Consider the following 26,284-nt stretch of genomic DNA (forward strand, 5'->3'; position numbering starts at 1 on the left):
GCTTCGGATCAGCGCGGTGCGCCGGCCACAGTACGCCAGCCGCAGTGGCCATTGGAGGGTGAACCAACGGCAAAAAGGAAGACCTTTCTCTCTGTCTCTCTCTCTCACTGTCCACTCTGCCTGTCAAAAAATAAAAATAAATAAATAAAATTAAAAAAAAAAAAAGAATTAACCTGGGATTTAGAAACAACTAGTGCCACTAATTCCCTAAAACAAGGATTCCCCTGAGCTGAGACTATATGACAGTTTGACAGTTCTGCATAATTAACCTGGACACTGACTTTTTTTTTTTTTTTTGGACAGGCAGAGTTAGACAGTGAGAGAGAGAGACAGAGAGAAAGGTCTTCCTTCCTTTGGTTCACCCCCCCAAATGGTCGCCATGGCTGGCGCGCTGTACCAATCCAAAGCCAGGAGCCAGGTGCCTCCCCCCCACCCTCATCTCCCATGCGGGTGCAGGGCCCAAGCACTTGGGCCATCCTCCACTGCCTTCCCAGGCCACAGCAGAGAGCTGGACTGGAAGAGGAGCAACCAGGACAGAATCCAGTGCCCCAACCAGGACTAGAACCCAGGGTGTCGGCACCGCAGGTGGAGGATTAGCCTATTGAGCCGCGGCGCCAGCCAACATTGACTTCTAAACATTTTATTTTAATTTCCCCCAGTAATCTGGCCATGCAAAAGTTAGAAACTACAGTGTTAATACTATCAGTTTTGATGTTCTGAGATGTCAGACATGTTATTTTCCTTAAGGGTATGATGTAAGAACTGTGTCATTCAAAAGTGAGGTGCTTGGAGGTGAGCATCTTGTCTAGAGGATAAGATGCCCCTGCTTCCACACCATAGTGCCTGGGATGGATTCCTGGCTCCAGCTTCAGACTCCAGAGTCCTGCTAACACAGATCCTGGGAGGCAGCAGTGTTGGCCCAGGTAATTGGGTTCTTGCTACCTCTGTGGGAGACCTAGATTGAATTCCTGGCTCTTGCCAATAGTTTTGGGCATTTGGGGAATGCACCAGCAAATGGTAGCTTGCTTGCTCTCTTTCATTCTCTCTGAATGTGTTCATGCTTCTCAAATAAAGAAACAAAAAATGAATGCTTTACTCAAAGAAATGGATTGTCTTGGTCATTAAGAATAAATTAACCAAACTAATCTCAGATCTTGATTTCTAATTCAGGAGGTACAGTGCTATGCTTTTACTATATTTTATTGGCTGTCTTACATTATTTTTTTATACTATTTCATGCTTACCCTCAAAGACAACTTAAGTATAAACATTTGAATACAATACCTTAGATTGCTTCTCCTCAACCTGAGACAAGTTCTAGCAATGTATCAGGAACAGAAAATTTACAATGTTAGACCCAGTATAAGAAACGAGTCAATGTTCAAAAATCCAATCCTGGATGACTGTTAGCCTCTGCATCTCAAGAAATGAACAAAGGGTCAGCACTGTGGCTTGTAGGTTAAGCCTCTGCCTGCAGCACAGGCATCCCATATGGGAACCAGCTGAAGTCCTGGCTGCTCTACTTCTGATCCAGCTCTCTGCTAATGATCTGGGAAAGTAGTGAATGATGGCCCAAGTCCTTGGGCCTCTGTACCCACATGGGAGATCAAGAAGATGATCCTGACTCCTGGCTCTGGATCAGCCCAGCTCCAGCCACTGCAGCCATTTGGGGAGTGAACCAGTAGATGGAATACCTCTCTGTCTCACCCTTTCTCTGTAACTCTGCCTCTCAAATAATAACTCTTAAAAAAAAAAAGAGAGAGAGAGAGAGAAATGAACATGCAGAGCTTAATTCAGTATTTACATGAGGTAAACATACCCACCTTGATGAAAACTGTAAAACAAAATAGGAAACAAAATTCATCTGGTCAGTCCTTTAGCCAAGGATAACATTTTCACCTGAAGACATACTAGGAAAAATGATTATATATTTATCAAGTTTCTACTGCTATTTTTCCCAAAGACTTCTGCACCTGATGCTAGTCCTCCTCTTGTTGTTTATAAATATTAATGTAAATTATTTACATACTAAATATAAATTATAATCTGCTGATACATGAAAATCATTTAAATAAAATAAAAACACATAAATTCCTATATCCAGAAAGAAACCACAAAAGTGATTTTTTTTTTTTTTTTTTTTTTTTGGACAGGCAGAGTGGACAGAGAGAGAGACAGAGAGAGACAGAGAGAAAGGTCTTCCTTTTTGCCGTTGGTTCACCCTCCAATGGCCGCTGTGGCTAGCGCGCTGTGGCCGGCGCACCGCGCTGATCCAATGGCAGGAGCCAGGTGCTTCTCCTGGCCTCCCATGGGGTGCAGGGCCCAAGCACCTGGGCCATCCTCAACTGCACTTCCGGGCCACAGCAGAGAGCTGGCCTGGAAGAGGGCCAACCGGGACAGAATCCGGCGCCCTGACCGGGACTAGAACCCGGTATGCCGGCGCCGCTAGGCGGAGGATTAGCCTAGTGAGCCACGGCGCTCACAAAAGTGATATTAACACGCTGCACTGGCCCCACAAAAGTGATATGAACATGGGCTTTACACCACAATACTTTGAATATCCATAAAGATAACATATTTAGATTGTGGAATGCTTCCATTTTAACTCAGAAACAAAAATACTTGATGATAAATCACTTTTCTCTCCAAATCACAGAAGGGGGGAGTTAGAGTGTGTCCAACCACACAAGAAACAAGGAGGGCATATCCAGAGAGCTCAAAATTACGAGTCATACAGGTAACCGCACAAATACAGATGGTCCCTGGGGCCAGTTTTCCATGCTTAAATGGGTCCAGAAGAAAGGATCAGAACAGAGTCCCCAAGGGCCAGTGTTGGGGCACAGCAGAGTAAGCTGCTGCCTGTGACACCAGCATCCCATATCAGAGTGTCGGTTCCAGTACCGGATGCTCCCCTTCCAACCTAGCTAATGTATCTGGGAAGACAGCAGACGACAGAAGGGCCAAGTACTGGGACTCCTACTACCCATGTGGTAGACCAGGATGGAGTTCCTGGCTCCTAACTTCTACTTGGCCAAGCCCTGGCTGTTGTGGCCATCTGGGGAGTGAACCAGTGGGTAGAAGATCCTTCTCTCTACCTCTTTGTCACTCTGCCTTTTAAATAAATCAGTCATCAAAAGGCAGGGTCCTGGGGTCCAGCACTGTGGCTTAGTAGGCTAATCCCCCACCTGCAGTGCTTGCATCCCACATGTCCTGGCAGCTTCTCTTCCAATCCAGCTCTCTGCTATGGCCTGAGAAAGGAGCACAAAATGGCGCAAGTGCTTGGGCCCCTGTACCCACATGGGAGACCCAGAAGATGCTCCTGGCTTCTTCCTGACTTTGGATCCGCTCAGCTCCAGCCATTGCAGCATTTGGGGAGTAAACCAGCAGATGGAAGATTTCTGTCTGTCTCTCCCTCTCTCTGTCTGTAACTCTACCTCAAAAATAAATAAATCTTAAAAAAAATAAAAGCAGAGTCCCCATTTACTCAACTATCTCCAAATCCTCACAAATCACTGAGAATTCTCTTTAATCCATTATGTCCCATCATCCTACACACAGAACACACAATGACTAAAATTGCAGAATAAAAATACAACTTCTGGTAACTTTGAAATAAATAGTATATCACTGAAATATTCACAGATGGCTTAAAGAAGAAATACCAAAACCAAATACACACACTTTTAAAAAGTATGGCTCTTTTACCCTCTTTGTTCATAGTAATGTTTGTCCAATTAGGACAGTGAGTACAAAATGTTCAGTAACTTTCATTTATGTTGAAGAACAAACATTTTTCTGAAAGACCATATCATCTCCCCATTTTAAGGAAATCGTACTACAGCTTATCCAGTGTCCATGGAGACTGTCCCCTCACTCTCTTCAGTGTGCTCTCACTGGTCACCTGAGACGTCTCTAAAGTCTCTTCCTGCTTCCTCATCCCACCACCCCTCTGCTACTACCCAGACCCCTCTCACCGCGCTGTTGATGGGAAAGGGAAAAACTATGTGCCAGGTGTCATTTAATTCAGTAACCAGGCTCACTGAAGTGTGCTTGTTTCCTGGTCGGACACAGAGTTTAGTGGATGCTTATTATTACAGATAAACGTGGTAACTTTAACTGCAAGAAAACATTAGTAAAATGACTCATCCAAGTTAAAATATGAGGAAACTTCAAAAAGCTGTGAAATATGGAATTAAAAAGTGAACTTATTTTGCTACAGAGATTTTAAAAGTCATACTTGGGTTTCAAAAAGTTTTGCACCTAAATAAATCAATCTTGTAAATCCATTTTACATGAACTTTTTGAAGTTCTCTTGTATTTGCTAATAACACAAAAATACAGAGTCTGGCAAAAGTTAGGGTAGCATTTATTATTAAATAACCTTAAACATATTTTCCAAAATGTGTTCTCCAAGACTAATTATCTTAATTTGAAGAACTGAGGTAAAAATAACATTTAACTACCTCTGTACAACAAACAAACCAAAAAAAAAAAAAAACTTTCATGAATTAACTAAGAGAATTTTTCATGAATCTTGAACAGTATTGCTACAGTTGACTGTGCATGCCCTCCTCAAATGCAAATGTTGAGATTTTAACTGCCAAGGTGATAATATTAGAAGCAAGGAACTTTGGGAGGTGATTAGGCCATGAGGGTAGGACCTCATGAATGAGATTAGCGGCCTTATTACAGAGATTCAAGAATGAATCCTGGTCCTTTCCACCATCTTGGGATGTAGTAAGAAAGTACTGGCTAGGAAGCAGAAACCAGGCCCTCCTCAGGCACCAAATAGGCCAGTGTCTTGATTTTAGACTCCCTGACATTCAAAGCTCTGAAAAATAAATTTCTCTATAGCACTTTGGGTACACTAGACTGAACAGACTAAGGCAAGTATATTAGAAAATGACTTTCCTTTATTCGGAATGCATGGTGTGTGCCAGACACGATGGAGATATGGAGACAACTAAGATTTGACCCTTACTGGTGAAGAACTCAATCCAGTCTGCTTCAAAGTCACTTCTGACATGAACTCTTGTATTTCAAGTTGTAAGAATAAGAACAAGAGTGAAAAACAAAGAAAGAATAAAGCAAGAACTAAAAGACCTCAAACTGTGAAATAAAACGTGGCAGACAACGGAGGTAATGTGACACCACTTGCTCTGCTGAAGTATCTGACACGCAGATTTGTGACATTTAAAAAACTCTAAGCATCAGTATCTTCAGAGATGACATTTTAATCACTTTTAACGAGCCTGTAGGCAAAAGAGTAAAGAAGCTATACTTCTAGTGCTTAATTTCTAATTACATCATTCTGAAGTGTTAGGATGGAAACAAACGACATGCAAAAAATCCTGCCAACTCAAGGTCACATGGCTTTCTGAAACACCTTAAAGTAAGAGATAATAAAAAGGAAGGGTCATTCAGTATCTGTCCATAATGAAGACCTAAAGCTTCATAATGGCTCTTTATTGGGCCCTCACTGTAACTCAAAATCTGTTCTTGGTGCTTTCTACACAGTATCTCCCTTAACGCTCAACAATCCTTCAAAGCAGGTGTTATACCAATTCTACAGGTAAGGTAACTGAAGTGCAGAGAAGTTAAGGAGCTAGTTCTATAATATACAACTAACATGCAGGGAACTTCCAGACCAGAAAAACTCACTGTAAAACCTTTAATGATCATACCAATATGATCTTACTGCTTCCCATTTGTACTGCCTAAGAGCAGGCTGTACTAAATAAAGATTAAAAGAATGGAACTTAACGGAAATGTAAAAGGCAAGGCCTAAAGCAGGGGAGGCATACTCAGAGAAACTGCTTTATTGGATACAATAAGAGGTTGAAGCCTGTCTGAATAGGGCTGCTCAGGCAGGGTGTGAGAGTTAACTGCTATTATTCAAAAGAAAAGCTACAACCAAAGCCTCAACTACAACAAAACTTACTTTAAATGCATGAAACAGTGGGCCCATTGTTTTTAGCTAAAACCCTATATCTGAAAAGTAGCCCACAGACCTCCATCCGAAATGTCTGAACTGGTGCCATCACCAGCAACCCCATGGAAGTAAATCGATTATAAATAAGCAATGGAATGGAGGCTAGAACATCAACTGATTTCCACAAGTAGGACAATAAATCATCACCCAGAATTAATTATGCATTCTCTCCAAGAAGAAAACAATCAGCAAAGATGTGCACATCACTACTCTTCAATGATGATAACAATCATAATGGATCTCACAATCCCATCAAGTATGATCAGCATCCCCATTTTAAGTGGGGAAGGGACCAGGGAGTTACACTACAGCTCCTTTACTCTGAAAACATAATGCCAGTTAGCTTTTATATCTTCTAACAAATCAAATCACTAGAATTCTGCCTGGAGGAAAAGGTGAAAGTCTAGTGATATAACAATGGGTAAAGTTTTTGTCAAATGGTTTGAAACTCCATCACTATGTAAACATAAGAATAAACAAGAGAACCAGGAAGGTCAGAAGGAGAAAGGCAGAAAGCAGCTGACAGAGTACCTCCCTTACAAGGGGCCTAGCACCTCCTGGGGAAGTAGCAGCCTGGCACTGGGGTAACCCAGTCCTGTGACCTTACTCAACCCCAGCACTCAACCCCAAACAGTTGTGCCCAGAATCCAAAGTTTTCCTCTCACCCCTTCCAGAAACCGGACTATACATTCTGGGTCCACAAGTATTTACCAGCCCTTGTGGTGTCCACTGGGCTGCTGAACTTCCAGATACTCCACAGCAAGCCGTGACCTATAAAAGGCCTATCAGGACAGCATATGAGATGCCTATTAACAAGTCACTGTGCATCTGTCTCTGTGTGGGGGAAAAAGCTATATCACAAAGTCCCCAAATATTTCCAAGATCAAGTATATTCCAAAGCTAAACGGGCTCTTTCTCTGATATTTCATAGGGAAATAATGCATCCCATCATGGGAAAATGAAAAAACTGAACAATAAAGCAAACACCCACCGAGGTAAAAGACTTGTTTGTCTTGAAGTCAACGTTAAATAGTTATAAGATGAGCTGAAAAGTTGGTGGAGGGATTCAGATTTTCCTAGAACCTCAGACTCTCTGGGCTCAGAGCCTCCTGGAAGGATGGGAACTAACTCTCACCATACACAGCTCAGGCGCAATCTGAAAGATGGGCTTGGCAATAAGGCTATCCTCGGCAAAAGACATGGCATTTTTAATTCTAAATATTTTTCAAGTGAGGCCTAACTGTTCACGATAACACCTCAGCTTGTTAGTAATCCCCACAAATGCTCCAAAGGCAAAGAAGTAAGCTTTCAAGGCAGTTTCTTAAGTAGAAAAACAAACTCACCAAATCTGTTCTTATAATAGGAAGAACATTCCCATTCACAACACATTCTACCAGTCATTAAATCAATTGTGCATCCAATACAATCAAAGTTTGCAAAGATTCAGAAGGAGCCATTAATAACTTCCGTTTCAAACCACCCAAGTATTTTTGGTTAAAAAAAAATGCTTTTAAATTTAAGCCAAGGCAACTATTAGAAGCAGGCTTCAGTTGCAAACGGCAGATCTCTTCCCAAGTTTTAAGTTAGCAAAACAGAATTCTTCACTTGAATGCAGAGTTTACATTAAAGGAATAGAGCATATAGAAGCTTGCTTCTGAAAGTACATTCCATTTCAGTTTATAAACCCCAGCCATGACACCATTCATGTCATTTCACAATTTAAAAAAAAAAAAAAAAAAAAGCAAGAAACAACCTGAGTTCCCCAACACCTGTCATGAAATTTTTAGGAAGAATGAAAGGTCAGTGTTTAATGTGCTAAATAAGTCTAACAAATGCTCTGAAAGTACCAAACGTGGGAAAAAAAATGAAGTGCATTAAGGTCCCTGTGACATTCTGGATGCTGAATCACACACAGAGGGGCGGGGGAGGGAAGACAAATGAGGAAATTCAGGAACGTGGAACCGCTCCGCTCTCAATGGTGTCATTCATAGAGCCACTGAGTTCATCAAGGATACAGTTCCCACACTCACTGGAGCAGAGGAGAATTGGACACAGAGCTACAGAAGGCTTACAGAGAATGGGTGAGAGGACAAAGTTCCACATTCTAACGGCCTCAAGCTACGGCCATTTTGGAGCAGAACCCTAACCTTCACGTTTTCCTCCTACCTCACATTCTGTTGTCATTTAGTTATTTTGAGGTCTCAATCCACAGTTAGCAGAGTAAATCATCAGTGTAAAATATATCTGGATTATGTTGGACAAGAACTAAGAGCAATAATTTTAAATATTATTATTTATTAAAATAATCATGCTTCCTAAGCATTTTAATCTTTTTTTTTTTTTTTTTTTTTTTTTTTTTTTTTTTTTTTACATCCTCATGATATTCACCTATTTTCTTCAGGCCCAAATCTGTATATGACAGTCCTGAAACAAATAAAATGTGTAGTATTACTTTAGGGTCATGGGGCCAGCATTGTGGCACAGTGGGTAGAGCTGCTGAGTGATGCTGGAATCCCATCTGGGTGCTGGGTTGAATCCCAGCTGCTTCACTTCCAACCCAGCTCCCTGCTAATACTTCTGGGAAAACAACAGAAAGTGGCCTAGGTCCTTGGGCCCCTGTACCCACATAGAAGACCTGGAAGAAGCTCCTGGCTGCTGGCTTTGGATCTGCCCAGCTCCAGCCATCGCAGCCATTTGGGGAGTGAACCATTAGATAGAAGCACTCTCTCGTGCTTCTCTCTCTCTCTCTCTCTCTCTCTCTCTGTAAATTCAGCCTTTCAAATGAATAAATAAATCTTAAATATATACATATGTGTGTGTATATATATTTAGAGAGAGGGTCAAGATGAAAAAGACTTTAGAACTTCAACATGTATATAATTAGTTAACTTCAATTATCTGCAAAATCTGAAATTTGAACACTCTTATAGAGACTTTAAACTCCCACCAAAACAGTAAAATGTGGAAGAAAAATCACCAGAAGGCCAGTGCTGCAGCACAGCAGCACTGCGATACTGGCATTCCATACTGGCGGCAGTTCATGTCCTGGCTGCTCCACTTCCAGTCCAGCTCCCTGCTAATGCCCTGGGAAAGCACTGGAAGATGGTCCAAGCTCTTGGGCTCCAGCACCCATGTGGAGACCTGAAAGAAGTTCCTGGCTCCTGATTGCATCTGGGCCACTGCAGCCATCTGGGGAATGAACTAGCAGACAGAAGATCTCTCTCTCTCTCTCTCTCTTTCCCTTCCCTCCCTCCCTCTTTCTCTCTCTCTCTCTCTCTCTCTCTCTCTCTCATGCTGACTTTCAAATAAGTAAGTCCTGAAATGATGGGGAAGGGGGAGGGGAAGGGAAGGGAAAGGAAATCACCACCCGTGATGTTAACAGCAGAGCCAGTCAAGACTCCAGTCAGTCATCACGAGGCTGCGTGGCTGGAGAATGGGCTGGAGGAGACACACTTCCTGTCACTGCCCAACTCCGAGTCTCGGTCAAGGGCTATGGAAAGCTTTACACGTTCAACCAGGCTGTGCAGCGCTAACCTCTGCCTGCTCCTCCAGAATTCACAAAGAGATTGGGATGCATGGCAGTGGCCCGGAGTGCTCTTTCACAAGACAGACCTAGCGCCCTGCAGGAAGCACAGTATTTGTTTTGGCTGGAGGACTTTACAGGGAACACAAAATGGCCCAGACAAAAAGATGACATGTGTGGACAGGAAGGAAGGCTGCATTGCCAGCACCTCAGCCCAGGCAAGGATATGAAAATAATGAGAAAGACCTGCAGCTGCCCTCTATTAATTCCTGAATTTAAGCAAAGGCAAGAATTCATATTGATTGCTCAGACCTTTTTTTTTCTCTTAACAATTAGTTCTTTATACAACGTCATCTGGCCTAGGAAAGAAAAATCTTTTGTCTAGGATGCCACAGGTATACTGCTGTCTCCAAGAGAAAATAAACTATGGCCTTCTGTGACCCCCTCAAGATTTATGATTCACGCTTCATGGAAAATATTGAGAAATATTCTATTAGAAATGAATCTGCTTTCACAGCATATTGTGTGCTTCCTGCATTTTTCCTCCTTCATTATCACCAAGGACATTCCTATGAAAATAAAACCTTTTCTCCCAGGGTAACCATATTCTTCAATATTAACATACCATTCCTCCTTGCATCACATGGTCTGCTTGTGCAACCCTAACTCAAGTATTCTACTTTTGTTAACAATGTGTCCATCTTTTTCCCAGGATCCTGTCTTCACCATTCACTTTCACTCTGCAGACTGATCTGCCCAAAATGTCTACTCCAGGAAAACACTTTGTTCTTGTCATAAGCCTGAAGACAATGGTGTCCTCCCTGGGGTAAGGCCACAGATCCAGGCAATAAAGAACTCAGGCTATTAGGAGGCCAGCGCTGTGGTGTAGCAGGTTAAGCCAACGCCTGCAGCACCAGCATCCCATATGGGTGCTGGAAAGGGTCACGGCTGCTCAACTTCCAATCCAGCTCCCTGCTGATGTGCCTGGGAAAGCAGCGGAAGATGGCCTAGGTCCTTGGGCCCCTGCACCGAACTGGGAGACCTAGAAGAAGCTTCCGACTCCTGGCTTCAGCCTGGCCCAGCCCCAGCCATTGTGGCCATTTGGGGAGTGAACCAACAAATGAAGGATCTCTGTCTCTCTCTAACACTACTTTTCAGATAAATAAAATAAATATTTAAAAAACAGAAAGAACCCTGCCCCCCAAGTCCTAGCAGGGCACTTGAGTCCAAGTCCTGGCCCCTGTCACTCTGTCCTGTGCCATTTCAGTTCATCAGGCCAAGTACTACCAATGTCCTCAACAATGACAACTGCTCTGTCTGGGTCTTCAGAAGAGAACAAAGACAAGGAAGGTTAAGGGAGGCAAAGATAAACAACTTTCCAATACTGTTTAATCAAACCCATTGCTGAAATCACTGAATGGCAGTTAGTGTCACTCATCTCTGAGCACTGTTGGGAGTAAGCATAGAAGCTCCCACTGGGAATGGATCAGTGTGCCTGCAACAGTTCCTGAAGATACCAGTTACTGATGTGGACTCAAAGGAAAAAAGAAGTGGTGGAAGCAAGGTTAGTATAATGAGTATATACATGCACAGAAATACACACACACAAGCGTGCGCACACGCGCGCGCACGCATGCTCCTTGTGACACCGAAAAGTAAACTGGGGTAGCATGAAAGGGTGGATTTTATATAAACGGTTCATTCAGTGATCTGCTTTTACAGATCCTATTATACAATCGAGTCATAAGGGACACAGCCTACTGGCCAGTGCATGGGCTCCAATGTTACCATCACCAAAGACTCAATGGTTTTCTTACTAAACTGAAAATCTCAGCTTTCTTCTATATTGTTCACTTTTCATCTAGGTTTCCTAGAGTGACCATTTTTTAAAGCTACCAAGAGGACTCTATAGTTCAAATATTTATATTGACAATATCCATTTATTATAGTATTTCAAGTAGGTGGAATATTCTAGATCTCATGTTACCTTAAAGTACTTACTTCCTCTCTCCCTTGAGCTAAAGTTTCATCATACTGTTCACTAATAAAAATTAGCGTTTTATTGTTGCTGTTTTAATTTTATTTTTATTTGAGAGAGAGAGAGGAACCCACAGCAGCCATGGCAGGAAACTAAAGCCAAGTGCAAAGAATTCAACCCAGGTCTCCCACGTGAGTTGCAGAAATCCAAGTATCCGATCCATCATCATCTGCTGCCTCCCAGGCTCTGCATTAGCAGAGGGTCAGAAAAACACAATCAGCAAAAAATGGCCATCAATAAAATGATTAAATTAGCTCAGGCTGGCTGCAACTGAAACTCACTAGGCTTGATTCTCTAAAACTATTCCTTTCTCCAAAAAATCATTCTAAATTTTTGTTTCTAGATACCAAAAACAAGCAGTGAAACTCCAAAGCGGCATGCTCTGCTATTATGCAAGGCAACTGAAAAATGACTGCTTCCATGCAGCTTACTGCAGGGAGCTTAAATGAGAGAACAGGGGCCAGCATTGTGGCTGGGTAGTAAAACCACTGCCTGGGACATCAGCATCCCATACGGGTGCTGGTTCAAGGCCCGGCTGCTCCACTTCCAATGCACTGCCTGACTAAGGCCTAGGAAAGCTGTGGAAGATGGCCCAGGTATTTGGGCCTTTACCACCCACATGGGACACCAGATGAAGCTCCTGGCTTAAGCCTGGCCCAGTGCTGGCCATTATGGCCATCTAGAGCATGAATCAGCAGATGTAAGATCTCCCTCTCTCTTTCTCTGTTATTCTTTCAAAATAAATATATATTTTTTTCAAAAATCAAAGAAAATATAGTCCTTCCTCGTTTGTTTATGTATTTATAAACAAGTCCAGATATTAAAAAATAAGACCACTTGTGCAATCCCAGTCCAATCAGTGACCTAATACTGGTCTTAACTAAACGTCAGTTTACCATTTGCCCCACATTCCCAATCATTGGCAAAAAGAGCTACTACAAACAGTGCTTTCCAACACAGCAGTGTTTAGAGGCTAACAATAGATCTGGATTATTCTTCATACACAGAACTCCATATGCAGCAGCAGACGGAAGTAATTCCTTTCCAAAGTGAACTAGAGAGAACAAGAATTGATGTGACATAAACATGAAATTTGTGTCCTAGGAGATGTATTTAACTGCACCCAAGGAGCAGCTGGAATTTTACTTGGATGACAAGATTCTATAGAGTCTAGAAAACACTGTAATACAAAGACTTCTGGAGATACTGAAAAGGGGTATTTCACATGTGGGAGGGACATGAATCTTTGGGGCCAAGGGCTGACTGGTGAGCAGTTTTCTAAGATGGTTCCCCCGATCTGCCTCCCGGTATTCAGGCCCCTGTTGACTTTCCCTAGAGTGTGGACTGGATCTGCTAACTCTCTTGCCACTCTTCCTGCCACCATAGAAGCTGCTCCTACCCACCCCCATTGTAAAGGCCCACTGAGCAAGGAACCAAAGGGAAACTTCCTACCAAGTAGCTCTCAGAACTAAATCCTGGAACCAGCTCCACCTCCAGAAATGCCTTAGAATGACTGAAGTCCTACCCCAAATCTTGATGCTAGCTTTATAAGACGCTGGAGCCACAGGACACATGTCCAAATCCCTGATCCACAGAAACCATTAACGTAATAAATGGCTTCAACTTAAGTCACTAAACTGTGATGTGTTGCTCAGCAACACCTAATAGAATCCATACAGACTTTACCATTAAAAGCATCATTTGAATAGTATCACAATAGATATTTAAAACTATCTGATGAAAAATCCAAGATATATTTTAATTCCAGAAAATTATAGGCAGACACACAGAGAAAAGTCTTACTCCCTTAAAATAATAAAGGACAAATCCTTTGATTCGAATGTTTATCACAAACTTCCTTACCTTGAATGCACTGAAGTGTTCCATCCTCTGCTCTGATTGTAAAAGTCTCACCTGGATTAACTTGAACAAGAATAACCTGCCAAAATAACACATTAATTTCAAGTTAATACTAAAACACTTGGGATTTTTCTTCGTTTCATTAATTTATGTACTATACAAGAAGTAGGTGGCAAAGGATCTTGTATCAATACAAAATTCAAAAGTAAAAGTCTTATTGGTTCAAATTTGGGGCAGAGAGTAGATAAATTCCTGTGAATTTAGCCAAGTAAAATCTCCTATGATGTTTATGATGCTACATAAAAAATCAATTTACAAAAACAAACATTTTCATTGGAAAGCACAATTCCTTTTTCCCTTTCATGAATTTAGAAACAGCTAAAGAAAGGAAACAAACACTAAAGAACACAGTCTATGCTAATAAAGGAAAACTGTACCCAGAAATGAACTTTGACCTAACACTGTTGCATACCAGTGTACTGACTTGAGCTATAGGAACCTACTACATAACAACAGAAAGCGGTTTATAAGAAAAATCTTGGGAAAAAAGAAGTGTCTATTCATAGGGAATTGAAACAACAATGAACAGTATAAAATAAGTAATAGTGTAAGTAAATACCACTAAACACTCAAATGTTTAAATATATTACTAAAAGTATTTTAGAACGTAAGGATTTATTATTACAAGGGACGACCATGGGGGGCAAAGGCAAAGTATGTTCTTTCAACAGTCTCAGTTTGAATTCAAAGTAAAGGATAACAACAAGACAAGCAAACGTCACTAATCTGTATCTACTTACAAATTAAATTAAAGATGCAAAGTTAAAAACTGTAGTTAAAAATCGCCAAGTGCAAAGTTACCACTATTAAAAAAAAATTGCTACATCCTACTGGAAATGGACAAGTTGTCAGTATCACATTCACCTTCCAGTTCTTGAAGCGGGCTGTGTTCCGCCTCTCGACCATGAAAACACCATGCACACTGTTCCCCTTGTCTGCAGTGCTCTTCCTGTACTCTCCTCCCTGCCCGCCAGCTACCCTACTCCTTCCTCACCAGCTACTCCTCATCATCTTTCTGGCTTAGAATGCAGCATTTGCCTCTCAGGTCCCTACTGCACGGTCTCAAAAATAAAATAACAAAACGCTCTACTTCTTCCTAGAATTTACACTGGCAATTCATTAGCTAAGCAATTATTTCAGTGTCAATCTTTTCTGCTTTAATCTAGGTACTACAAGATCCAGCTGTCTAGCCTAACGCTGAACTAACATTGAGTAAGTGCCCAATCACTACTTTCGTTGAAGGGATCAAAGACATACAACATAAGGAAAGTCACTGCAAACAATTATTTCAACTAAAAATTGAGCTCTCATGAAACAGAATTTGAAAGTCAACTGTATTTATTGTATATAGCATAATTTATCTGTTTTGTAAACTATTTATTGAGATCAGAGTCTTCTTATCTCTAAAAACTAGACTGTTAGTATCCATTTATTTTGCTGCCTCTAATCATTCATCACAGGAGGCACTGCTGAGATATTAAAATTTTTTCGTCAAGAGACATATTAACTGGAAAAAACAGGCTCGATCAGGCAAAAGCCGCCGAAGCTTTATCCTGGGTACTCCTCATTATCTTGAATTATAAGTTATTTCAAGGCAATTTATTTTCCCTCTACAATAACTGTGTCAATAATCTTTCAGCCCGCAGTGTTCAGATCCTCACTAATATAAACACTCTGTGCCATTGTAAGGACTCTAAAGGAAATCCCTTCAGATCTCTCCAGTGATTAAAACATGCCTCTCTCTTTCTTGCAACTGAGCTTTTAACGGCATTCCTTCAACATGAAAACCATTTGAGTTAACTTTATTTTTGCATAAATACAGATCACAACTCAGTTACAATGGAATTAAACAACATTTCAATAAGGAAAACTATCCATGTCTTTTTAGTCCTTAGATCAATTAAAGCATCACTGGTAAAAGACAGAAACCATCTACTTTGAGTTTAAGTCTCCAGGGATAGGGTTATAATATATGCCTGCGGAATTAACTAATTAGGGGGAAAAAAATCAGTCAGTGGACACCAAGACTCTATGTCCCAGATTTTCTTAGACAATCCCAAATTCATATTCTCTCTTCTATCACACTCCTGTCAGACAATATGTCCTGAATACCAGTTCTAAAAATAGAATTCACCAGAATTATGGAAAGTCCCAGGCAAAAAAAAAAAAAAAAAAAAAAAAAAGGATTTCTGAAGTGGGGTATGCTGCAGATTGTCACATTATCTGCTCACCATATTGCAGGGAAAGTGTCTGTAACAGGTCCTTAGTAGTCACAACACTAGGATATATTCAAAGCATGGCCCGGGGCCATCCAGGCCCCAGAGTCCACTTTCGCCTTCCCCCTCTCTGCTTACTGAGTTCAGTTCCTGATCCCAGCCCCCACTCCCCACTTCTTCAGGGAGAAAGATGATAGGTAAAGGGCTTTTAAGCAACCTACTAAAATACCTCTCCTCAAATGTTTTCTTCGGGTAATTTTCACTGCTACTGAGTTGCTGTGGCAACCAGATTATAATCTACCAAGTTACCTAAGAAACCAGGCAAATCTCCTGTGTCCTAATACCAATTTTTCTTTGTAAGAGCAAAGGCATTACTTGAATAAACCATATTCATCTTGGCACTAAGATATTTCAAAAGAAAGCACTTTATTATACTGTGGGGCAGTGGGGAAAACCTTGCTGTTTTCACTCTCAAACAGACAAGGGTTCTGACACACCAGCCCAATGGCCTGTCCTGGCAATGGACATGACAGAGCCCGCCAAGACCCCATGAGCCACAGCACCAGGCCTGGCTTCAGGGCAGCTTCAGGAACCTCAGTCACACCCTGTCAGATGGCGCAACTGACCCACTTAACTTTTTGTGTCATTCAAATTAGACAGGGTCTCTCTTCTCTTCCTCTCCCTCTCCCTATCTCCTACCCTCCAACCACAAAGCAGGAAAAAACTGCTGCAAGTTCTCTAAAACACAGAAGGTAAAACATGTCACTGTCCAAATCTCATCATTTCTTGTCCACTCGCTAAGTATTTCTTTTCCCAAAGTCAGCATTAAGCCCATTCATGCTGTACCCTACGTCTCGTCAGAAGAGAAAAAAAAAGACAAAGATTTTAACCGCTGATGGATTTTTGTTCCCCAGAGATGTTAAAACACAACCATGCTAATCAAATCATAGGAGCATACTTCAGGCTACTATTGCTTCATCAGATCTGTTTCAAATCCATTAGGGCTACCTGAACCAAGAAGCCCAAAAGAAACAGAAGGCAGTGTGTATCAAGGCTTCATGAAAAACAAGGAACCACTCTTTCCAAGTCTAAGGAAACAATAAAACAAGTCGGAATAAATACAAGTGAACGAACAGCTGAACACAGCAATGCTGTGTTGGGAATGCTTTGCCCAAGGAGAGAAACGAGATGGAACAGATCTTCTTTTCCAGGAATAAATCCAAATCAACTCCGGTTTTACTCAGGAGAGAGAAAAGGGAAAATGTAAAAGGTGGCAATGTAAACTTTGGGAGGCTGGTGAACCAAAAGATCAGAAGTATCTAAGATGCACCTGGAGACAAGTTCCTAATTTATGCCTCAAATAAAAACTCAGCATCCACGTAGACTAGCAGTCACTGCAGCCAGTCAGTCCTCACGAAAGCTTCTGCTGGGAGACAGCACAGCCTGCCTGAAGGTGAACGTCCCATCTGCAGCACTGCTCAGTTAGAGCCAATCCTCAGACAGTCCAGGGGTAAACCAGGCAGGGGAGAGGGTCCCCGTGCTCTGAGAGCTTCTTCCACTTGCCACACTTTGGGAGGCTGCTCTGGCTGTTGCTTCTTGGGACCATCGTTTGTGGTAGTCCAACAGGTACCTTCAAGGGGAAGGAAATGATATAACCTAAAAGCTGCAGAAGAGTTTCAGGTAGGTAAGGATTCTTCCAAGGAGGATCTCGCAGCTTTTAAGAAGCGACCTAGGGGCCGGCACTGTGACATAAAGGGTAAGGCCACCACCCACAGCTCCGGCATCCCATATGGTACCATTTGGGGTTCCAGCTGCTCCACTTCCAATGCAGCTCTCTGCTATGGCCTGAGAAAGCAGTGGAACATGGCTCAAGTCTTGAGCTCCAGCACTCACGTGGGAGACCCGGAAAAAGCTCCTGGCTCCTGGCTTCAGATCAGCACAGCTCTGGCTATTGCGGCCAACTGGGGAGTGAACCAGCAGATAGAAGACCTCTCTCTCTCCCGCTCTCTCTCTCTCTGCCTCTGCCTCTCTGTAACTCTGCCCTTCAAATAAATAAATAAATACATCTTTTTAAAAAAAGCAGCAGCAGCAACTTATGACTACGTGAGAAGAGGAGCAGTACCTATTCCTGGGGCTACAGCTTTCTTGAGACATAAACCATGCCTCCCACCCACCCACTCACACACAAACCCTAGATTCCCAAACTCCAAGCTCTTCCCAAGCCCCTAGGTTCAAAATATCCATTCATGAGTACCTTAAAACTGCCAGAGATCACAGCTGGTCTATGGCAAAATTAAGAAAACAAATTCACATGAATTTTTTTTAGTCGCCTCTCTTTACTCTCAAGCAGAAAAAAAGAGAAGTCATAGGCTACAAGCAACCACATAATACACGGAAAAAAATGTCCCAGGATCAAAACTGCACAGCCACTGGGAGGTGATGGGGAAGTAATGATTGCCTCATCCTGCTTATCTTTTCTGTCAGAAACCTGAACTCAAAACTGGTAGAAAAAGAATATTCAAGGCCAGCTCCACGGCTCACTAGGCTAATCCTCTGCCTGTGGTGCTGGCACACCAGGTTCTAGTCCTGGTTGGGGCACCAGATTCTGTCCCAGTTGCTCCTCTTCCAGCCCAGCTCTCTGCTGTGGTCCGGGAAGGCAGTGGAGGATGGCCCAGGTGCTTGGGCCCTGCACCCGCATGGGAGACCAAGAGGAAGAAGCATCTGGCTCCTGGCTTTGGATAGGCACAGCGCCGGCCATAACGGCCATTTGGGGAGTGAACCAACGGAAGGAAGACCTTTCTCTCTGTGTCTCTCTCACTGTCTAACTCTGCCTGTCAAAAAAAGAAGAAGAAGAATATTCAAAACCAGGCCACCACCAAGAACACAGAATATACTTGGCAGATGCAGCTCTTGCTTGGTCAACACAGGTAGTAAGATAAAAGATCTTCCTCTGTGTCTTCCAGGGCTTTAGGATTCTTGTGTTTAAAACAAGGGGAAAGTGTGTTCCAATGCTCCAAAATGTTTAATCCTCTGATTTCCTCGAAGGATAGAATTCGAAGGTCTCTGTCCACAGACACATCTGTAAAACTATTTCAGCACAAGGCAGGCTACTCTGCTTCTAGGTGTTTTCCTACAATGATTATAAAAATAGCTACTACTCACTGAACAGTGATTGTCTACCAGGTAGATATTATTAATCAGATATTACAGGTGGGCAAATTGAGACATAAAGGAGACAAGAAACAATGTCACAAAACCAAAAAGTGACTGGGCTAGCACTGTCAGAGCCAAAACGCATGCACCTGTACTTCCCAACACCACCTGCCCCTTTAAGATGTGTGGATTTCACAAAGCCAGCTCTCTACAGAGCTACTTCAAAAATTACTGTAAAAGAATACAATCATCTGGGTCAAAGGTGCCTCCACAAAGACTAAGTTCTCTTCTAAGAAACCTGTGCTATAACTCCCGGAAGTACAGCCCCCTTTCCTTCAATCAGGGAACAACAGTTAGGTTGTAAGGGATCCTTTAATTAACAATCACTGCTTTTCCACTGGACAAGATTTATTCTCCCAAATATTTATTCTCCTTGTCAAGTCCTTTAATTCTCCTAGAATCCTAAGCTGAACCAACAAATCCATCTCTCCATTATCACAATCACTAGATGCTACTTATTGTGACCTAATGGTAAGCATAAGAAAAATAAAAGACAAGTCTCGGGAAAATTGCATGATAAGCTCCTCTGTGTCCCCAAAGTCACTAACAAAAAATACTTGAGTGGCTGGTAGGTAACCAAGGAAACAGAAAGCAGATAAACAGAGGGAGAAAATGTTTCTGCACTGAAATCACACAATTTTATAACTGCAGAAAATATGTAGAAAAAATATATAGAAAAATTCATACAGAATTACGACAGGAATTCAACAGTTGCATTTCACGAAACAAATGCCCTCAGAGGAATTACTACTATGTCTCAGTCTCTTGTTAAATTACTATCATCTTTTTTAAAAAATATTTATTTGAAAGTCAGAGTAAGGGGGGTAGGGGAGACACAGAGAGATCTTCCAACCACTGGTTCACTCCCCAAATGGCTGCAATGGCTGCGGCAGGGCCAAGCCAAAGCCAGGAGCCAGGAGCCAGGAGCCTCCTCCAGGTCTCCCCATGTGTGTGAGTGCTATTCTCCACTGCCCTCCCAGGCACATCAGCAGGGAGCTGGATTGGAAGTGGAGCAGCTGGGACTCGAACCAGCTCCCATAAGGAATGTCGGCATCTTAGGAAGCAGCTTAACCTGCTATGCCTACTGTTTTTCATTCGAGCAGCAAGCAGACAGACCAACAACTCCCATTCCATGGTTCATTCCCCAGATGGCCATAAGATCCAAGGTTAGGCCAGGGCCAAGCCCTAGGTACGCAACCCAAGTTTCCCACACAAGTGGTAGTGATCCAACCACTTGAGCCACTACCATTGCCTCCTAAAGTCTACATTGGTGGGAAGCTGGAGTAAGCAACTAGAACAGGAAATCAAACTCAAATACTCCAATAGTAGCAACTGCCATACTAAACACCAGCTCTCATAGCTCAGTCTTAATTCAGCAAATATTAATGAGTTCCCAGGTGAGTTGGGTATTCCTCTAGGCACTGAGGATACAACTGTAGACACACGCTGCAACAAAAGAACTTTTAAGGCCGGCGCCATGGATTAACAGGCTAATCCTCCGCCTTGCGGCGCCGGCACACCAGGTTCTAGTCCCGGTCAGGGCGCCGGATTCTATCCCGGTTGCCCCTCTTCCAGGCCAGCTCTCTGCTATGGCCCGGGAAGGCAGTGGAGGATGGCCCAAGTCCTTGGGCCCTGCACCCGCATGGGAGACCAGGAGAAGCACCTGGCTCCTGGCTTCGGATTAGGGCGATGCGCCAGCCGCAGCGGCCATTGGAGGGTGAACCAACGGCAAAAAGGAAGACCTTTCTCTCTGTCTCTCTCTCACTATCCACTCTGCCTGTCAAAAAAAAAAAAAAAACTTTTAATGTGATGGAAGATAGGGGTGGGGTAATCTTTTAAACAACAATAAAACATTTATGGAGAGTAGTACGTGCAATAAAGACAGTACAATGTCACTTTGTAAGAAGTTTTACGTTTCTACTCCCTCTAACTGTATTGTTTCACAAAAAGTGTTGCTGTTTGCTAAGAATGTAAATACAACATCAACTTGGATGGGAAAAAAATGACAAAATGTACAGTGTAATACACATGGTCCAAAGTGGGTTAAAGCCTCTTTTAAGAGAGCCATAAACACCCAAAGCTACAGTTTCAACTATAAGACTTTCAAGATAAAAACCAAGAATATAAAAGATCAAAACTCCATGTAAGATTTAGGGGGTGTTTTAGCCTCATTGAGATGGACTGCCCCATCAGTCTTGTGCGTGTAGAGCACCAGCATGCTCCATCATTTTTTCATTTTATTAAAACACACTTTTCAGACAGAACCAAAAACATAACTCATCTTCATTTACTGAAAATCACGTTCACTGAAAACAAAATTTGCTCCCTGCCATCCCCATGTCAGGGATAGCCTTTGTTAAAAATATTAATTGAGTGAGAAGGAACACCTTTACCCCCCCTCAGCCCCATCACACACCGGCACGCTGACGGGGAATCAGCAACTCAGGCCACTCCTGTCCTCATTAGCCCTTGCTTGGATATGCTTTGCAAACTGAATTTAGTGTGTCTCACTCCGCTATGAACCAGCTACTACCTCCTGTCTGGTTCTGATTGCTAAAAGAAAGCAACATGATCCCTGCTGATGTGAGAATTAATGTCACACATCTCAAACAACTGTTCATGGAACCCTAGCAAGCAACTCTGGTGGTGGGGTTTCAATGGCAGTGAGAAAACAAACTTAACACCGATATTTCCAATATTCTGCTGTTTGCCAGCCCCATCTCTAGGCTGGTCATGTATTTGTTGAACACGGTTCTTCACCTTAAGACACAGAAAATGAGCTGCCCTTGAGGAATGCTTCAATCGGCCGGCGCCGTGGCTCACTTGGCTAATCCTCCGCCTGTGGCGCGAGCACCCCGGGTTCTAGTCCCAGTTGGGGAGCCGGATACTAGTCCCGGTTGCTCCTCTTCCAGTCCAGCTCTCTGCTGTGGCCTGGGAAGGCAGTGGAGGATGGCCCAAGTGCTTGGGCCCTGCACTCGTATGGGAGACCAGGAGGAAGCACCTGGCTCCTGGCTTTGGATCAGCGCAGTGCGTCGGCCGTCGCAACCATTTGGGGGGGCGAACCAGTGGAAGGAAGACCTTTCTCTCTGTCTCTCTCTCACTGTCTACAACTCTCTCTCTGTCTGGCAAAAAAATTTTAAAAAAAAAAGGAATGCTTCAATCCTTGTCAATGACAGAAAATCAATTCCCAATTCTGTCACCAAGTATTCTAGAGTTAAATCTTCTTGATGGCCATACTTCAGTAACTGCTTGAAATCAACACTACTGTTGCCTGATATATTGTGCCAATAAACATGATTCTAGGGGTCTGAGAAGGATTTGAAGGATTGGGTGGAAGAGACAGAAGGCTACGGCCTCAAGACCCACTACATAAACATCATCACCATTAGGGCTGGCAATGTGGCACAGTGGGTTTAAACCACTGCTTGGGATGCTCGCACATGATATCAGAGCGCTGGTTCAAATCCTGGCTACTCTGCTGCCGATCCAGCTCGCTGCTAATGCATCCTGGAAGGCATCAGAAGATGGCTCATCTGTTTGGGTCTCTACCACTCAAATGAGAAACCCAGATGGATTTCTAGGATCCTGGCTTCAGCCTGGCCAAGCCCTAGTTGTTACGGAAGCTTAGCGAGTAAACTAACACATGGAAGAGTTCTCTCTCTCTGCCTTTCAAGTAGATAAAAATAAACATTTAAAAATTTGATTATCTTCTAGTAAGTGTTAAGAGAAGTTATGAAACCATCTAGAATTCAGGTAAAGTTACAGTTGGGAGTGACATTTAAAGGAATACAGGGAGACTACAACTATATAACTAAAGAACAAGCATACAGGCAAACTCCTGGAAGCTTGACTGTATGATGTACTGAACAACAGCTCAAATTCTGATTTGGCTATAAGGCTGTATACTTGTGTCCCAGGGACAAAGGTGAGACTACAGAGGCAAGCCAGGGCCACCTCTGAAGGGCTTTGTTTGTCCTGTTCCAAAGCCTGGACTTCATCCTGTGAGCAGGAAAGTTTTCCAGCAACAAAGAGACATCAGTAGATAATGCTGACAGCAATGAGAAACTCATACTGGGAGACAAGACACTGGACATGTGAAGACCAGTGAAGATGTTAATGAAACATCTTTGACATCTGTGACTTAATTCAAGGATCATCTCTAGAAAGAGTTTTCAAAAGTAACCACTGGCTTAACTTTTAAATATCCCCATCTCAGGATTTGGTGCTGTACAGTTTCACCCAACCTCTTCAGGTAAACCGTGGTTGCTAAGGTTATGTACAGGAATGTGTAAGGCTCCCCACGTCGTATCTGCTTACTACGTTCCTTTATCCTGTCCCTCTGATTATCTTACCCAACTATGCATCCCAAGCACTCTCAATACTGACAGCATTTATGTGTGTTCTCTCTTGCACTGCCTCCTAGGCTTTTCCTGCCTTCATTTTTTCTCTTTGGTTTCTTCACTAACCCCAAAAGGACTCAGCAGCCAACCTAGCATTCCTTTCCTTCACTTCTAGTCAACTCACCAAACAGTTGCAGTAGGTTGTATTTGTACACCTACCACATTGCTGACCAAAAGGAAAGCAGTACTAGTGGAATTATTGGAAAAAGCAAATGTAACTACAAATTTAAAAACCACTGCATTATTTATTTTCAAGGTTCCAAACATAGTCACATCCCAAAACATTTCAATCCTAATAATTTAAAATGCTAATTCATTTCTTATCTTTTTTCAAAAGATTTATTTATTTGAGAGAGTTACACAGAAAGAGAAGGAGAGGCAGAGAGAAAGAGAAAGAGAGAGAGAGAGAGAGAGATCTTCCATCTGCTGGTTCACTCCCCAATTGGCCAAAATGGCTGGAGCTGTGCCGATCTGAAGCCAGGAGCCATAAGCCTCTTCCAGGTCTCCAAAACGGGTGCAGGGGCCTAAGGAACTGGGCCATCTTCCACTGCATTCCCAGGCCATAGCAGAGAGCTGGATCAAAAGTGGAGCAGCTGGGACTCGAATCGGCGCCCATATGGGATGCCAGTGCTGCAGGCGGTGGCTTTACCAGCTATGCCACAGAACTGGCCCCATCATTTCTTAAATCTTGATGTTATAATTTATCTTTTATCATTTATATAAAATAAATTTATATATAATATCTTGTATATAAAAACGGCCTGAAATATAAATATACTAGATAGTAGATAAGAAAAAAAAGTGTACCTACAACTGTATTTTCAATTAAAGAAATGAATTTTTTTTTTTTTTTTTTTTTTACAGGCAGAGTGGATAGTGAGAGAGAGAGAGACAGAGAGAAAGGTCTTCCTTTTTGCCGTTGGTTCACCCTCCAATGGCCACTGCGGCCAGCGCATCGTGCTGATCCGAAGCCAGGAGCCAGGTGCTTCTCCTGGTCTCCCATGCGGGGGCAGGGCCCAAGGACTTGAGCCATCCTCTACTGCCTTCCCGGGCCATAGCAGAGAGCTGGCCTGGAAGAGGGGCAACCGGGATAGAATCCGGCGCCCCGACCGGGACTAGAACCCGGTGTGCCGGCGCTGCAAGGCAGAGGATTAGCCTGTTAAGCCACGGCGCCGGCCTAAAGAAATGAATCTTAAGGATTTATAAGATTTCAAAAATATGGGGCCAGCACTGTGACTTAGTAGGCTAAGCCTTGCCTGCAGTGCCAGCATCCCATATGGGCGCTGGTTCAAGTCCAAGTTGCTCCTCATCTGATCCAGCTCTCTGCTATGGCCTGGGAAAGCAGTGGAAGATGGCTCAAATGCTTAGTTCCTGCACTTATGTGGAAAACTCAGAAGTTCCTGGCTTTGGTTGAGTCCAGCTCCAGCCACTGCAGCTATTTGGGGAGTGAACCAGCAGACAGAAGATCTTTGTCTCTCCTCCTCTCTGTGTAACTCTGCCTTTCAAATAAATAAATAATTTTTAAAAAAAAAATAAAATAAATTTCAAAAATAAGTAGATGATATCATACATTATATATTTAAGTTTCTTTTTCCAGCCATATTATACTCTGGAAAAACTCAAATGAGCTTCGAGTCAGAGCTATCTTCTCAGGTATATGATAGGTCTGTAAGTAGTGAGTATTTAGTTTCAGTTCATTTTTTAGCAAATGACTTAAAAAAACAACTAGGATACAAAAAGGTGTGTATTAACCCAAGACACACCATGAGAAGAGCAAGTCAAACAAATCAAAGTGGAGTCCGCTCTGCCAGGCAGGTCAACCAAACGTGTCCAGGGATGTTTCCTCACCTGCAGAGAGGAGGGAAAACCCACCTCCTGTGTTTGCTCATGTAGCCCTCGAACAAGGCCTTACACAGGAGGGAAGCTCAATAAACACCTGATAATCACACTTTTTATCTTCAAATTCCTACCAGCGGCAAGTCTCTCAGTGACATACATTAGAGTGTTTCAAGACAAAACTTGACCGAGTCTGCCAGGTCTCAAGTCCTCACTAAAATCTGAAAGCAGCCAAGTACACTTCCACCCGGCTCTCCTGAACAGCCCCCCCCCCCCCCCCCCCCCCGCTCAGGCACAGGCGGCACCCGTTCAGCTTCTGTGGGCCTCAGCAACAAGGGGGGCTCTGGAATTCACTCACAGAAGTGCTGGATTGTAAACCCTTTACCTCTACAAGATGGTCTGAATTCCTTGGAAATGCTTCTCATTAAGATTATCCTAATGGGAGGCGGCAATGAGAAGTGACAGTAACAGCGCGGCATGTGGACATGTCCTGTTAAACACTCAGGAGTCCAGGAGACGACCCACGCCGGCTCAGTCCTCGGACAAGCTGCCCCCAGAAGCACACAGGAAGAATGAAAGTCAGCCAGATTCTATAAGGAACACCGGGCTGCCTGTTTACACACTCAGGCAACCAAAGTGAGAGATTATCTACCACATAATCCAGGAAAACAGAATCACACAGCTGGGTACTTCAGACCATTACAAAGCTTAAAGAAGCTGTCCAGACTTAAGATTTCAAAGCAAATACATTAGAAATGCTCTTCAAAAATGTAATACATCCAGATTTTCCTTTCTAGATTTTCCTCCCAGAGCTTTGTCAAGCAAATGTTGGAAAGCCAGGCGCACTGACTCTCTCAGTCTTGGAAGAGCTACATCCTGGAGCACGTACACATACTAACATGCACAAATGAACGGATTATTCCAATTCTTCCCTCATTGGACACTGAGTCCAAGTTCAGGACTGACACTAGTCTCTGTAGAGAGCAAAGGAAAAATGTGACAAAGATTTTTCCAGTCAGCCCCGCCTCTCCTCCTCAGCACACACAAGCACATAGCAGATTCTATGCACGTCTAATTCGGGGCCAGTTTATGTACCATGACATCAGCTCAGTATAATGAGCCAAGTTTAAACTCCATCTGGGACAA

The 26,284-nt window shown here is 42.9% G+C and overlaps 1 protein-coding gene across 3 annotated transcripts in view; it reads right to left on the bottom strand.

The window, feature by feature from the left end:
• Window positions 1-26,284, bottom strand: part of FNDC3B (fibronectin type III domain containing 3B) — a 356,988-nt gene that overhangs the window by 234,586 nt on the left and 96,118 nt on the right. For all 3 annotated transcript variants that reach the window (XM_062211816.1, XM_062211803.1, XM_062211809.1), the window contains exon 3: window positions 13,417-13,492. In XM_062211816.1, coding sequence (XP_062067800.1) covers window positions 13,417-13,492 — 76 coding nt within the window. The remainder of the gene's footprint in view (window positions 1-13,416; window positions 13,493-26,284) is intronic.

The sequence above is a fragment of the Lepus europaeus genome, chromosome 2 (genome assembly GCF_033115175.1).
Source record: "Lepus europaeus isolate LE1 chromosome 2, mLepTim1.pri, whole genome shotgun sequence".
In the NCBI taxonomy this organism is placed as follows: Eukaryota; Metazoa; Chordata; class Mammalia; order Lagomorpha; family Leporidae; genus Lepus; species Lepus europaeus.